The sequence below is a fragment of the Clinocottus analis genome, unplaced genomic scaffold, assembly GCF_023055335.1.
Source record: "Clinocottus analis isolate CAN_PGR_092001 unplaced genomic scaffold, fCliAna1.0.p SCAF_12, whole genome shotgun sequence".
NCBI lineage: Eukaryota > Metazoa > Chordata > Actinopteri > Perciformes > Cottidae > Clinocottus > Clinocottus analis.
Genome location: NW_027175843.1, coordinates 1,849,602 through 1,865,090, shown reverse-complemented (window position 1 = coordinate 1,865,090; position 15,489 = coordinate 1,849,602). Strand labels below are relative to the sequence as shown.

Here is a 15,489-nt window from a genome sequence, read left to right as displayed (position 1 = left end):
CAAATAATTAAATAGCCACTTTGAACTTTAATGATACCAACGGGGAAACCGGAGCAAAGGAGACCAACGTGATAAATGGTCTGTTGGTTTGGAGGTGGAATAAGAAGCGCTACTATTTTACCTTAATGGAAGCAAAGCCAGCCCACAATGTCCCAGGCCCCCGAACTACTCACAGTGCACTATGTACTATATCATGCTAAAACCATAGAAAACTTTAAAAGGTGAAGGGAGCTTTGATTTGTTTTGCTAACAGCAACTTAAAGATGTATTTAACTGAGCGCAGGTATCTCTGTGTTACGTTATGTGAACTCACTCTTCGAGGAGGATTCTTTTGGCATTTTCAACATGTCCGGCGATGATTTCCTGAAATACAGAGAGCTCCATGGACTCCTTTCTGCTGTGGAACTCCTCCACATCTATCAGACGAAGATTTCTGAAAGCAGATCAGCCAGGAGGGTAAGATGATGGGCAAACATAGATCTACTACAGTAGTCATATTGTCAGGGGTGTGTGACATGGGATAATAGATGTGTCTTTGGAAAAGCACAGACACATATAAGATAGTCCATCTAACACCATTTTCTATTATTCAACACTTGGCATGATTCTTTGAAAAAGGTGTTCATGTCCATGCCGTTAAAGCAGCCGTACTTTTGTGTAAAATCTAGTTGAGAATTTGTAAATACTGTAGATGGAAATTGTAAAAAACAGAAACACAATTTCTCATGAAAGCAGGAAATCATTTATACAAGGTTTTTGACTTCTTTTCATTTACATTTTAAACTTATAAATATGATTTAGAATCTTGGATATCTGTTTGATTAGCTACTATACAAATACTTTCATTTTCAGCTGGAAATGCCATATGTTGTACATTAGCATGACAATAATTTAGAATAAACTTCAATAATGCATAACAGCCTGCTGACAAGTACTGTACACACACATATGTGTGTCACGTATGTTGAATTAAGAACTGTAGAATGAAAGATGGAAAACATATTGAACACAGTATGTTGTTTATCCCTTCACATTTTTAAATACTAATTTGACTAAAGTTTATCAAACACACTCATCACCTACATTTAGATTTCAGTTTCATTATAAATAGTTTCATTATAAATAGTTATTTAATATATAATCGCGTACTTACTCATAAGAGACATGCCACATCTGCTTCACCTGCAACATCGAGGGGTCAATAGAGTGAAGCTTATCTCTCATCCTCTTTTGTGCATGGACAAAGGCTTTGTTCCACGGTTTTGGAAAAATATCCATTCTGACAGTGACAGATAACAGAGAGACACTGAAGAACAGCCTTTTCATTTCCTCCAGCAAAATATATGATTCATAATGCTTAAGGCTTCCAGTCACTGCTGAGAAAAGACAGAATCTCGACGTAACCAGCCATGCTCCATGGCATGCGTAAATAGAGGCACTTTCTACTTCTCACAAGATACACCTGCAATATTCTCCTTCAGGTCCTGATGACTTACTCAAGCCTGTGAGGAGGCAGCTTTTTCAGTTTGTCCTCGTCTTTTTCTGAATCTCTGAATGTATATTTCACTGCAATTGCAAACAAAAGGTATTTAAAACAAACAATATTTTATTCCCAGAGTCTTGTAGATTACAAGATATCCACTCAACAATTATTTTGGGGTAAAACTGTAAAGACAACACTACTAGTTCATAAGGGTTTAAATGTAATTAAATACAGATTGCTGCCTTGACGCTGAACAGGTAGTCTTCTTTAATCGCCTCAACCAGTTGCTCAAATGATGTTCTCAGGATCCTCAGGTGGCAGGGTACCCTTTCCTGAATGTTCTTCAGCCAAGAGTCCTCCAGAAGAGTCACATGCTCCAGGTCTATCCCTTTCTGGATGTAGTAGTTATATCTCTGGCAAGATAGAATATCACAAACCATTCTCAGTTGCGACATTTTGAACAAACAATCCCTTGAACACATTTGATTGGCTCATTGAGAAAGCTTAAACTATTGTGAAGCATATGATAAATATTAAGTGTTCAACAATCAGGGGTGCAGTAAATATTTCTGTTCCACTGGCCAATGATGATTTTGTTTTTCATGTTGTGTTCGCTTATTTATGTGCAAATTAGATCACTGCACATAAAAATGTTAAAATAAGATCCTGAGCACAAGCAATAATAGAATTCCAACTTTACCGAAAATGATGTTTCTTATACAAAAAACAAAGACTGCACTAAGAAAGTATCACACCTAGCAACTGCAATTGCAGAGACCAACAAAACAAAGCAGTGAATACAAGGCCACCATATCAAGTGTCTTGCAAAGATGAGGTAAAATAATGATGAGTACAGCACCTGCATTATGGGCATATGGACAACCAAAGGGGGCTTATGATATAACATATGGTATCAAGTGTGTCTTGCTTTTTACCATTTCGCGATTATTCTTTTCCGCTCCACATGGTGAAGAGTCGGCGTTCTTCTCATCATCCTGGCTAAAATGAATGGAGTCACAACCATTGCTTCTAAATTATTTAGAGCGGTTAGATAGTTTACAGTACAAAGTTGACTTCAAAAAGGTTTTGCCTTGATACTTCATCATACCAAACTAAATTCAACATGTAATTATATTCAGTGAGTTGTCCTTCCTGTGATCCACACCATAAAGAGGACAAACTAACCTAAATATGGATGAATACATAAAAGAAAATGTCAGGAAAGACACATAGTTAAGCTTTATTAAAAATAGGCCAACTCACCATATAAAGTTAACCATAGTTTCACGGAGATTCTTGCGCTTTTTACTGATTTGTGTGAAGCTGCTGCTGCTGCCACGCTTGAACGTCCTGTGGATCGGCACTGCCATTCTGCTCTGGAGAAGGTTCGGGCCTCTGCCATAACTTTGACTTGGTCCACTGTCCACCCCCTCAATCAGAGCATCTCCTACAGCGCACACATGGGGAACAGCTCAATAGAAAATAACATTGTCCTTAAAACAACAACAGTGACTAGTATTGCCTCATGTTACCATAACTCTGATGCACAAATATATTTGATCTGACTGAAAGGTATCACCAACTTCAAAACTTCATTACACTCACTATTCATAGCTGATTGGGCTCCCTGAGGTCTCTGCTGGAGGGAGGGACACAGCAAAAATGAAGGTTTTTCATCCATCCACGGCTGCTTCTTGGGGACCTGGACAATGAAATAAAGACGATTTTTTTAAGACAATTTGAGACAACAACAAAAAAGTGTCCCGAACAACTTGGAAAATGACAAAGAAAATGCAATATTAGAGAATTAATTATATTGTCAAGTATCTACATTTGAGCGAAACAATAGATTTACTGTTATAAAATGTTAGCTCAGTGTTATAGTCAATTAACTAACCTAGCTAAGTTAGCTAGCTCAGTGGCAGGTAAAGTTTATTCAGCGTTAAAAGACTGATTTCCAACCTAACTTTAGGTCACGACAATGCACGTAATGTTCTCTCAACTTACCGGTGGTGGCGGCAACAATCCGAAACTATCAGTTATATGTGTTTTCTTCCTGTCTGAACTCATGTTGGTACTTGTACAAAGTTTTCATAAGCTAACGATAACGTTAGCTCTATACTAACACTGGTTAAGTCAACCTGTCTGCCGTTGCGAGGGCCGTTGCTAAGGAAGCAACGGTCGACTCGCGTGAAACTTTAACCACCGGATACACACACAGGGACACACACTTATAATATATATTATGTTAATATGTGCTGGTTTATCAATTGTAGCGCATTGTAAAACATTTTAACGACTTTAACAGTGATTAAATAGCTGTTGTCGTGACTTTAGTAACCTAACCGTTTTCGTTACCGGTTAGTTTATCAGCTACTAATACTGATCTAAACTGACTTAAAGATGACCGCTGGTGTTTTAGCTCATGTTTACTCTACTTCCTCTCGATGTTTTGTCCTAAATGTCCTATGTGATGCCTCAACTTCAGTAACGGAACTTGAAGACATGTAGAATACCTCAATTTAGAAGCGTATAGCGAACTCAGTTATGGAAGAGTCCATTAATGTGCCGTGTGCGGGGGTAACTGATGGGGATAATAATCAATAAAAATAAAATAAGTGACGGGAATTTAGTAAAATATATGTTCGTAATAAAACAGGATTATCTGATTATTCTACAAAATTGTAGCCAGTTTGGCTTTTATCCTGTTATAGATCTGGGTGAAGTTGAACCGTGCATACTTTCGGGCTAGAACCCCCTTGCATATACATGCAGGTAACTCATATAGTGTCTACTGGTATGTAATGAAGCGGCTCGTTACAATCACATTCACACTGCTGGAATGAGCCATAAATCCTCTAAATTAGTTACCATTTTAAATTGTGGAGAAAAAAAACAACAAAATTTCTTGAAGATGTTTATTTATCATCAAAATGCTGGCTGGAAACAAATGGCACAGTCACAGTGTCAATTCAAAAACACCAGACTCTGAACACTTTCCATAAATTCTCCAGCTACTCAATAATTTAAAATGAACAAGAGATAATAAGCAGCTGACCACTTGTTGAGACCATATTCTTGGCTCTATTTTGTGCAATTAGCAGTCAACAAAATGTATAGCATAAATGATTACCCCAAATATATGATGAATCTAGATAAAGGCCGACACAATCTATTGTGTTGGTAGTTGTAACTAATTCATGTGAAATGTGACCGTCTTAATGAATTGGCATGTTAAGTTAAATTCTACATGAACGCAGAACGCTGTAAAGTTTGAGTGTAACATACTCCATCAGTAACAATGGTCATGGTGCCCTTGAGCAAAGAGCTTTGTTTCTCACATGCCTTGCTTGGAGGCCATTTCCCTTCTAATGAACCGACTGCTTCAGTAGCACTGCGAAGCTGCCGACACAGAACTCACGTTGTATTTGGCTTCTTCCAGCTGTGATGTACAGTATATTTAAAGCCTGCAACCCTTCCTCAATATGCAATGACTCTCCGGAATTGCTGGAGCAAAACACACTTGCTTTTTCATTAGATTCCCCTACTATAAAATATTACATAAAACAATCAATACAAGTATTTACACTAAAATACAAAAGGATAACTTTGGCTCAGGTCAACTAAAAAAACCAACCTCTTGCCAAAAAAATGATCTTGTTTCTTAATAGGAGTATAAATACCAACATGTGCTGGGGAATTACATAATATATACATACAATGTAAAGGAAATGCTTAGTAGCAAATAGCCTCATTATTCAGGACCATTGGTTTCTGCTAGTCAACCCAACAAAAAAAAAAAGCATATTTAAAAGTCTTGCATGTAGTTCTATGTCCGCTCTGTTCCAGATCAATCCGAACACAGCAGACATAGAACTGCATGCAATTGTTGTATTTATTTTGTATATCATAGTGGATATCTCTAAGTGGGTCTAGATGCACTCAACCACTCCAAGTGGAATATTACCATATGTCCCTGTGAGCATACAGCAGAAAAAAAAAGTCCAGTATCTGAGATGGGTGTAGTGAAGCGTTTGGAAAACCCAACTCTGGTCCGCGATGATAAGGAAGTAATAAAGGAATATGCAACTTTTGGGCTTGCAGTGGCGGAGGAGCTGCTCTTGGAACGGCAAACAGGAGTCGTGCGGCTCAACCCACTATTTCTTCAGCCCAGGCAGTGTGAGCTCATACCTAAAAAAACGAGAGAGACATTAAATATGCATGTACATTTTAGTTGAATCAAAGAAGCCGTTCGTTTCCCCACATGCAATTCTTTAAATTGTGACTATTGACCAGAACATATACACAATGACAGTAGGAAGTATTGGCACTTCAATTCAGAATACTAAAACTAGGCCCCTTACCACTCTGTGATGCCTTTGACGATATCCAACTGTGAAAGATCGACCATCACCTGTGGACAGAAGCACAACATGAAGTTAGCAAAAGTGTGACAGTCAAAAGTAGCAAAGACAATATTTTTGCACTGAAGCAAAAATATTTTTCCTTTTTTTTTTAATTTGTGGAAAGTGTTTTTTCACTCAGGAAATTCTTTTAGAGTGCGTTTAGTTGTAATACTAATTTTGGCCACACGAGGCTCAAGTGTGCCACTAAGAACATGGAGTAATGATGCATTTTTTTAAATAAATTAGCAGCATTATTTACCATGCCAATGTCCTTTCGATCCCGTGAATGGAACATTTTTCCATTTTTCACCGACACATCCAGCTTCCTGGTTTGTGCTTCTTGAAGTGACACATCAAATTCAAACCTGTGACGAAAGAGGGGTTTTGTCAGAAAGAAACAATTTCAGACTCAAAAGTCTCAAACTCTGAGCGTTCAATATAAAGCAACTCAGAAATAAGGAAATTGTTCTTGTTTTTTCTGTCAAGCAGATGTGCGATGTCGGGTGAATGCAGTCGGCTTACTTGTGATTGAAGACAGGATTGACTGTCCTCTTCTTGACAGCGGTCCTCTTGCGATGTATCCAGGATTGTTCAGGAAGAAAATACAGGCGGACGTAAGAGTCTGTGCCGTTGTCGCTGAAGCGGAATATGTTCCTGCAGGCAACAAGTACACACACAGTGTGTTACCATAGCTGGTCCATACTCATTAGAAGAGACAATTGTTTGTTAAATTACAGCAAATAATTCTTTTGCAAAGTTGGATTCAGTCACAGCATTAAAAACAAGGAAACACCGACTATTGAAAGCGTTTTCAACACAAAACTTGTGGTTGATGTTCTACTGAGGACTGAAATAGAAGTGATTCATTTAAAAGTGTTTTACGTTATCACACAGAAACTGGAATGTGATATCCAGTGTTCTGAGAAATAAAATATGATCAAAGCTGAGCAGATGGGTACACACACTCCCAGTCAGTAGTGCTGCTGCTGGATTACACTAATGAGGCTGGAGTTTGTTTTTTTTCCACTGTACCTGCAGGAGTTAACCAGGACGATGAGTTTTTTCCTCAGGGTGGCATAGCGTACAGTCAGCTGGATCTCCCCAAAGGAACCCTGATGTTTCCTAATGACCCTGCAGGGATAGAACATATTTGTATCGTCACTTGTATGATTTCATTCTTGCTAAATCCCATGTGCACCAGTTAATCACACCTGTAGAAAGGTCAGAGGTGAGCACGCTAAACATCTGAAAAAGATAGAAGAACAAAGCTAAAAAGACCCACTCTGGGAACGAGGCGCCTTCTGAGAGGTCGAAGCGGGACGACGCGATGGAGTTCTCCGACAGCAGGCTGTGGGAGTCGTACCGACGCATGTGTGACAGGGAGGAAGGCGGCTGCCAGGTTTCGTCCGAGCCGTTCTGGTTCTCGGACAGCCACGGCGCCGACGCGGCACGGGCCGCGGAGCCGGCGTTGGAGGAAAGTGCCGGAGAGGAGGCCGCGTTGGCGGACGCGGGGGCGTGTCCTCCTTGGTTAGTCTGCAGCCCTTGTTGTTTGTCTTCCGGAGGAGGTTTGAGGATAATCTTGGGTGGAGGCTTTTCAATAGAGAGAATCTATTGTGGGAATGAGGACATGGTTAATGGCAGTGAAACAAGATCAAATCATCAGTGCGTGTGTTGTGCGTGTGTGTCCTTGCCAACGTTGTGTACCCACCCGGAGAGTGGCTTTCATTTTGATCTGGCTGTTCGCTCCGGAGCGCTCCAGCTGGAAGCGCTGGTCGATGGTCATGTCGGAGGTGGTGAGGAGGCGACTCAGGGGCAAGTTGAGAACACCGAGCTGAGTCTTCTTCTCGTTCACTTTGACCTGGACCACGAGGACACAAATACAAACTGTTATCCAAGCAGCCAATGGGAAAGGTTCCAGACCTTAAAAACATCATCAGCGTCAGATGTCCCCTCTTTGAGGCTTTAATTGTGATGTGTGTATGATGTGTGTGTGTCTGTGTGCACCATTAAATGACACACCTGAACCAGGAGCTGCTGTGTTTTGACATTATGCACAAAGAAGGTGAAGCCCTGCTCCCACACCGGGTCTTTGGATGCATAGGCAACCTGTGGGAAGAGAAGACAGAGACGAGTAAAGATTCAAGATGTTTTTACTGTCATATGCACAACAAACAGACAGTTATTCTATACAATAAAAAGCTTATTTTGCTCGGTCGAAAAAATAAGGCACAAAATATTAAAGATATAACAGTATTGCACAACAATATGAGAATGGTATTGCTCTGATAAAGATGATAAAACATGATAATAGTATTTCTTATTGTATCTTTATACACTATGCATTGCTACAACATTGCTACCATGTCAAGGTATGGTCATGACATGAAGTCATGAGGAGTAATAACTACAGTCAAACGGCTTCACTGCAAACCGACATGCCAATTAGAAATGAGACTTTTTATAAACAGTTAGCATGTTCTTGTACAAAACATCAGAACACGTCCTTGGAGATTTTTTGGACCGAAAGAGAAAGTTCCTGTGATAAAGGACGAGCCGTACCTTGCTTTTCTGAACATCTTTATCAACAGCAAATTCCACAAAGCAGTCCGGGCAAGCGGTTCTCCTTTTAGTGAGCTGAAAAACAAAGTCAATCAGTGAGACGGCGCATGAGTTATATTTTTTAGGGGAAAAAATGTTTTCATACACAGTGCGGCCATAACACAGATGTAGAAAACCTCCGGAAAACTATGAGGATGATCTGTTAGCGGTGGACAAGTTATTTGCTACTTGATAGCTGGACTGCTTTCAGTGATTGTTCCCCATATTTGTATGCTTCCACTTATTACAATAGGCCACCAGCAACAAGCTAACATTGGGAGTCTGTCTACAAGCAGCCCGTTGCATCCCAGGTTCAGTTGGTTATGCATACTCCCTAATACATTGCAGACATACCATAGCACCTTTGAGACGTCAACAGATGTCAATACTGACAACAACAAAAAAAAAACGGAAAGGTGATGAGAGGCTCCAACAATAACCTCGACATATTGATTGTCTACTAAGAAAAAAATGCATTTGCTGAGTGAATTTCACAACCATGACTGGTGGAATGACCTGAGGGAGGAAAAACACACTCCACTTCCCTGTAATTCCTCACAATGACCAGCAGAGGGCCTTCAGAGAAAATCACTGCACATGACAGTTTAAGTTAGGAGTCTGTGTTTACAAGTCCTTAAATAATTACCTTAAATAATTCTTACAATTTGATTATGATTGCATTGATGACCAGACAGATGTGGAAGTTCCACAAGTTTAAGAGGTTCAAAAGTGTCTCCAAGAAACTGGGAAATAATCTCAATGGAAAATATTGATTTGTCCAACCTTATACTACAATCCTTTTAAAAAGGAAATATCAGCCTATAAATGCACTACAAAGTCCTCCACTCAAATTGTTCTTTGTGTTTCTTTAGGCTGGGAAACTCACCCTGAACAGGCCTCGCCTTAAAAGGAAGAAATCAAAGCAACACGAACACCAGCTGGTAATAACGCACCCACATGAAATGGAAGGCATGTGCCAGACAAACGGGAAATACCAGCTCCGCACAGAGCCGAGCACACGCAGGCCTTTGTCTAACGTCAAGATACAAGGAGGACAATCAAACTGTAAAGCGAATGATAAGATAGACTACTGCACAATGTGACTGTTAAAGAATAAAGATTGTCTTTTTATATTAACAATGCAAAAGAAAACCAATCTTCCAACCTGCAGGGATATTTATCAATATAGTTTTGGAGATATCAGCCGTAGAGACAGCTGACAATATAATAGGACTGTATGGCTCTCGGCTTGTTTACAAGAAAATTGTCGTTCAGTATATTAAATAGCTGTGAGATAAATACAAATAAAAAAGGTTTAACTGAAGAAGGTGTGTGCTGGAGATGGAATTAAACGTATAATAATATATGTTCCTCTCTTTGCCAGCGATAAAGCCTTTGTAAGAACAGTTTGGCCCTCTGCATCCCACACATCCCTGGATTAATATCCATATGTCAAATCAAGTACAAGCTTATGATTTAAGACAGTATGGGTCTCCTGGCGACGATACGGCTGGTGCTAGTGAAGCATTACATTAAAAACGCATTCATATTGATTTGTGTATATGTGACCCTGCATTATTCTTACATTCTTATGACGGAGAGGAGATAAACCGGAAGTTTTAAGTATAACAGTGCTCACTAGTAACAGCATTTAACCTCCTTCCCAAGGGCAAAAATTACCTACTTCACTGAAAAAACTATAATAATTCAAACTCAGTTAATGAAACTGGAACATATTCCCTGAGGCCGGCCGGGATCAGCTTACCCGAGCTTCCTTCGAGGCCTTCCCGTGCTTCTGATGCTCGGCGATCTCGCTGTGGTCTTTCTGGAGTACAAGAACACACATCAACCTTTCTGTATTGCATCATCGGCTCAACAACAACAACAACAACAACAACAATCCCCATTAGAAGCTACTTACTGGGAGGTTTGAGGCATTGTCCAGATAGACTGCAAGCATAGCACAAGCAAAGCCGTCTGCAGACTGGAAGAGAGCAATATACAATTTACACAGAGAAATATATAGTTCATATTTTGAGGGAGGAGTCTGTCCCTTTAAGTAGAAAAACAACAAATAGACTACAATGCTATGCTACCTCTCTTAGCAGGCTGGGGTCGGACTTGAGGGAGAACCACTGGAGCTTGAGACGGACCTCTCCGTTCTGGACTCCTTCCAGAGGAAACCACTGCAGCGGCAAAAGAGACTCATTCATCAACATGACACGGATATGAACGCCTTAAACAGAGAAAAATGCTCATGCTTGGAAAGGCATTAGCTTTTGAACGGTTCTTTACACATTGGGAAATGCTGCAGCGTCAGCAGATTCAAGATAATTGTATTTATTTTTTTACCTTTAAAAAAAAAATGTACTTGTTAGGCACAAACTACATTATTATATGTACAATATTGATTCAAAGCTCACCTGATCCATTTCTATATCCCTCTTCACTTCTCCCAAATCAAGGTTGTACCTAAGATGATACAAAATAAAAATGTTTGTGCGACTGTATTGTACAATTTCATCCAGGCGACCATATTTAGTGTTGAGTGTTTCAGCGTAAAAAGTCCCTCATACGTTTCCATATGTATATAGTAGAGTGAATAAAACACACGTGACTCAAACTATTAGAACGTTTCTTACGTTCCAAGTAAGTCGTCTTTATCCGTGTCATCATCGTAGACTTCCACCTCCAGCTCTTGCCCCGGGGCTTCATGGATCACGAACTGCACACAGAGGAAAGATCCACTTATTAGATTTCTTTCACGGTCACAGAAAAGCTCGCAGAGACACGGGACGATGCGGCGATACACCTGGAAGTGCAAACGTTTTGTACTGAAAGGAAGCGAATGAATGCCGTCGATGCAGTGTTCCTGAAATAAATAAAGAAATGGTTCCACGTGGGAAAAGGTCTCGGCGACGAGCAGATCAAATCATTAAAGTGTTATTCAAGATGTTTTTACTGTCATATGCACAGATAACAGACAGTTATTCTACTTTTATATGTGCTATACATGAGCATCAATAGCCAATTTAAATGAATGGCGATCTATTGATGTGTTATTGTCAACATAAAATTGTGAAGGCTCATTATTATAGGGTTTTCAAGTGTCAAATGTATTATAATATGCAATCCCTTTGTGAAAAGCTAAAGCTTGGAGAGCAGCGGACTAATTGCACATGACTCGGCCACTCCGAAATTGATTTCGAACCCAAGAAAATTGGTGAATGTTTAAAAGTTTCCCTTAAATCACAAACCACTTAAGAAGTAAAATCTGTTCCTCCGTGAGGCTCAACGAGCTGCCAACACAGATTTCAGTATCTCTCTCTGTGTTTGCTCGTTTTGCATACCAGGATGTGCGCAGGATTACAGGGCGGGGAAAGAGCCGAGCATTCCTTCATGAGCTCATGCAGGTTTTCTCGTTACTGTACCTCGTACACTTCGTTCCACTTGGGGTGCAAGTTCTCTTTGACGACCTTGCTTTTGAAATGCCGGTTGCCCACCCGCAGCGTCGCGTAGGGGTCCGATTTGCCCTTCACTAAACCCATCATGTACGTGTCCTTGGCCAACAGGTCTCTGGCCTCCAGCAGGTGGACCCTCACCACACCCTGAGGAGCAGACAAGGAGGGATTCAAACCAGCGACACCGTCTCTCATGAGAGGGGGGAGGAAGAAGAAAAACACACACATAATCTAGGAAGGGGGACTTTTATACTGAAATGTATGACAAGCAAGTGACTGCAGGTGATCAGATGAAGATCAACCTGTGAATGAAGTACTATCTTACATACTCGAGGTAGTGGGAACCTCATCTGGTCCACCTTGACCTGGTCTATGAGGGGCACACACATGCGGTTGGGCAACACCATGAGCGAGGCAATGATGTCCATGATGGTCCCTTCAGACAGAGAGCTGGAAGAAAGGGGAGGATGAAAAGAGAGAGAGAGCTTACGAAACGAAACAGCAAAGTGTCGGCGTGACTGTGAGAACCCCAACAAGCGAAAAGGACGAGCATCGTGAGGTCCAACCTGAAGGCAGGGCTGTCCAAGAGGTTGGTCATGCCAGTCCAGTTGATTTGTAGGGTCTGGGAAAGAAATAATAATCATAATTTAAGCGTTTTAAACTTGGTTGGATCAGTTGGTGACATCATTAAGAACGTCACTCACCGGACGGCGGATGAAGAAGAAGGTCACTCCTCCAACCAGTGGCACTTGACCAATGAGAGGCTCCAGAATTACCCGCATCATCCCCTTGAGCTGCACGGGTCGAGAGAGAGAGAGACAGAGAGAGAGACAGAGAGAGAGAGAGAGAGAGAGAGAGGTTTCACAAGACTAGTAAACGCACGAGGTGGCGATATGAAGTCACGCAGAGGAAACAGAACGATGAGACGGCCACCTGAAGTCCCTTGACGCCAGCTGTGATCGGCGGCTTCACCTCGGCGTCGATGTCCACGTCGCCGTCGTAACTGTAAGAGTGAGCAAGAGCTGGTGAGACATGAATGGGAAGAAAACACGGCCACCAGCCCCAAGAAGCTAATTTAGGGAGCAAAACACACGCGTTCAAGACCAAATGATAAGCTGTGACGTGACCGACCATATGTTGAGGTCCAGAACCACCTCCCTGTGGTCCACTTCATGTGTGTACGCTCTCATCCCGGTGATCCGCAGAGGCTGGGATTAAGGGGAGTGTGTTAGAACGTCTCCGCTATCAGGTTTGATCACTAATTGATTCGGATCGGGGCAAACTCACGATGTGCCCGAAGTGGACCTTGGTGAAAGTGAACATCTTGAGCGCGGGGCTGGACAGCCGCACGGCCGGCTGGATGTTTTCCTTCAGGAGCTTCTCCATGTACATCCCGAAGAAAGGCCAGGCCTGCTCCAACACCTGCACAGCCGAGTCAAACCACACACCTCCAATGAAGGGCACGCAGCGCGGCGACAACCAGCGGTTTCACGCACAAACAGGATTTGGCAGCTAAAAAGGTAACTTTATTTTTATACTGTACCTTGTTAACCCAGTCAACTTTCTCAACATCAGGGAAGTGGACCTTTGGGAGAAAAACAACAGGACAGTGAAGTTAGACGTGAGTTTGTAAGTATTACTTTCAACTGGTGCAAAATAAATACATTTCAATACTTGTTATACTTGTATGCCGTCTGTATATACTGTACATATAATATTGCCATTGTGAATTTTTTTTTTCCTTTATGGTTTTCATTACTGTTTGTTTATATTACTTGCTTTGTATTTGCTGTGCGTCTCTTGTGTGCCACCGCGGGACTAATAAAGGATTATCTTATCACATGACGGTGGAGATGGAAGAAATAATCGTGCCGGTAATTAAGATCAAGATGCTTCGGAGGAAAAATGTGTCAACATAAAATCCGTCAAACAAATAAAAAAAGATGAGATGAATTGCCCGAATCCAGAAACATTCAGCACATCGATGATCCCCTCCCATTTCTGAAACATTGGTGGCATTCCTTCGTTAAAAAATTAATGAGGAAAAGATAAAGTGAACATGGGCAAGTTGTATTTTGTTATTTTAGGGTTTACAGACACTCGTGACTCCTCACACCTGAGCATCCACAAAGTTATATCAAGCTACCCAAACACGGACATCTCCATGTTTAGAGAGTACATTCTGCGTTGTGTGCGTTTAAAAACAGCCGCATTTTATGTACTTTAATGTTCTTCATGGCCCTAATACATGATGTCATAATCATCTCTCTCACACACACACACACACACACACACACACACACGCACACACACACACACAAAGTGAGTGGGCTGCAAGACACTACCAAAAAAGAAATAAAAGTCAGCTGATGTACAGTCATATCACATTCCTCTGACAGTAGAAGAACCCCTCTCCTTTCTCAGTTCCCATGAGTCACTGCGTAGTGTTTAGAAGTGGGTGTGGTGCAACCAAACTCCCAGTGTACACTCTCTCACACACACACACACACACACACACACACACACACACACACACACACACACACACACACACACACACACAGACCTGGTTTCACCTCAGTCTCAGAGTCCAGTATCCAGGCCCATGTCAGGCATTTCATGCAAATAAGGTGCGGTGTTGTGCAGTGTGTGGGGCTTGTTTCAGGGCATTTCACGTGACAAAGACTAATTTAAATACAATAAAATAAAGCAGGGACTCTGGAAACACAGGTTTGACCTCTTTCCAGTGACTGGAGAGTTGCTCACGAGCAAGGCAGCTTACACAGCCCCCAAAACCTGCAAGTGCCGGACCGTACATACCCACGTTGCCATTTGCAGGGCACTCTGCAGCTCCTGGTTCACCACGCGGGTCTCGTTGTCCACGAATTCGATGGCGGTTCCGATCCTGGCGTCTTTCCTCTGGCGGTTCTTCTTCCACCAGGTGGCCATGACCATGCAGAGCAGCACCCAGCTGACGCTGAGGCCCAGGTAGCCGGTCAGATACACCGGGTAGAGGATGAAGATGGCCCTGCCGAAGTACGCCAGCAGCTCCATCAGGATGCGGTTGACGGCGGAGGAGCTCAGCTTCTCCGTGCTGCCGTGGAGCGACAGGCTGTCCCCGAGCCCGGCTCCCATCCGCGGGTACGTCGGTGCGTCGGCGGTCGCCATCTGGGGGGGGTTGGAGGGGTCGGTCGGTCGGTCGGTCGGTTTTTCCCGAGGTTCCTGAACCCTGTCCGGGTGTGTTCTCGCGTGTTTCTTGGGCTCACTTTGGCACGGCTCTGTGGGGGGACGTGAAACGGGGCCGCCGGGCTACCGCGCAGTCCATAGGGGCCAAGCGAGTTGTGACGGTCCTTAAAAAAAACTTCCGCGTTTGAAACTTCCAAAAAAGCAGGTAGACACACCTGCGCGCATGGGTGGGGAACGCGCGCAGCAACAACACAAGAAATTCCACCCCAAAAATAAAAGCCACCTTACACTATAGCAGCGGATTTATTATTATTATTATTATTAGTAGTAGTAGTAGTAGTAGTAGTAGTAGTAG

General features: G+C 42.1%; 2 protein-coding genes across 2 annotated transcripts in view; both read right to left on the bottom strand.

The window, feature by feature from the left end:
- Positions 1 to 3,965, bottom strand: part of dnah7 (dynein, axonemal, heavy chain 7) — a 64,310-nt gene extending 60,345 nt beyond the window's left edge. The window contains exons 1-8 of the mRNA XM_068571982.1: positions 3,491 to 3,965; positions 3,089 to 3,185; positions 2,747 to 2,930; positions 2,419 to 2,482; positions 1,716 to 1,896; positions 1,497 to 1,566; positions 1,154 to 1,279; positions 314 to 433 (exon numbers count right to left, since the gene is read on the bottom strand). Of these exons, the coding sequence (XP_068428083.1) occupies positions 314 to 433; positions 1,154 to 1,279; positions 1,497 to 1,566; positions 1,716 to 1,896; positions 2,419 to 2,482; positions 2,747 to 2,930; positions 3,089 to 3,185; positions 3,491 to 3,553 (905 nt within the window). The 5' untranslated portion in view covers positions 3,554 to 3,965. The remainder of the gene's footprint in view (positions 1 to 313; positions 434 to 1,153; positions 1,280 to 1,496; positions 1,567 to 1,715; positions 1,897 to 2,418; positions 2,483 to 2,746; positions 2,931 to 3,088; positions 3,186 to 3,490) is intronic.
- Positions 3,966 to 4,472: 507 nt separating this feature from the next.
- On the bottom strand, positions 4,473 to 15,116 carry esyt3 (extended synaptotagmin-like protein 3). The gene is made up of 23 exons (XM_068571984.1): positions 14,769 to 15,116; positions 13,492 to 13,533; positions 13,236 to 13,370; positions 13,080 to 13,156; positions 12,882 to 12,951; positions 12,653 to 12,742; positions 12,515 to 12,570; positions 12,278 to 12,398; positions 11,919 to 12,095; positions 11,130 to 11,212; positions 10,911 to 10,959; positions 10,584 to 10,673; positions 10,409 to 10,471; positions 10,253 to 10,312; positions 8,449 to 8,523; positions 7,909 to 7,995; positions 7,598 to 7,747; positions 7,172 to 7,497; positions 6,922 to 7,020; positions 6,412 to 6,543; positions 6,149 to 6,254; positions 5,848 to 5,897; positions 4,473 to 5,674 (listed from the first exon to the last, which is right to left on the bottom strand). Exons 1-23 carry the CDS (start codon positions 15,114 to 15,116, stop codon positions 5,641 to 5,643), a joined length of 2,520 nt encoding a protein of 839 aa, XP_068428085.1. The 3' UTR covers positions 4,473 to 5,640.
- Positions 15,117 to 15,489: the final 373 nt, after the last annotated feature.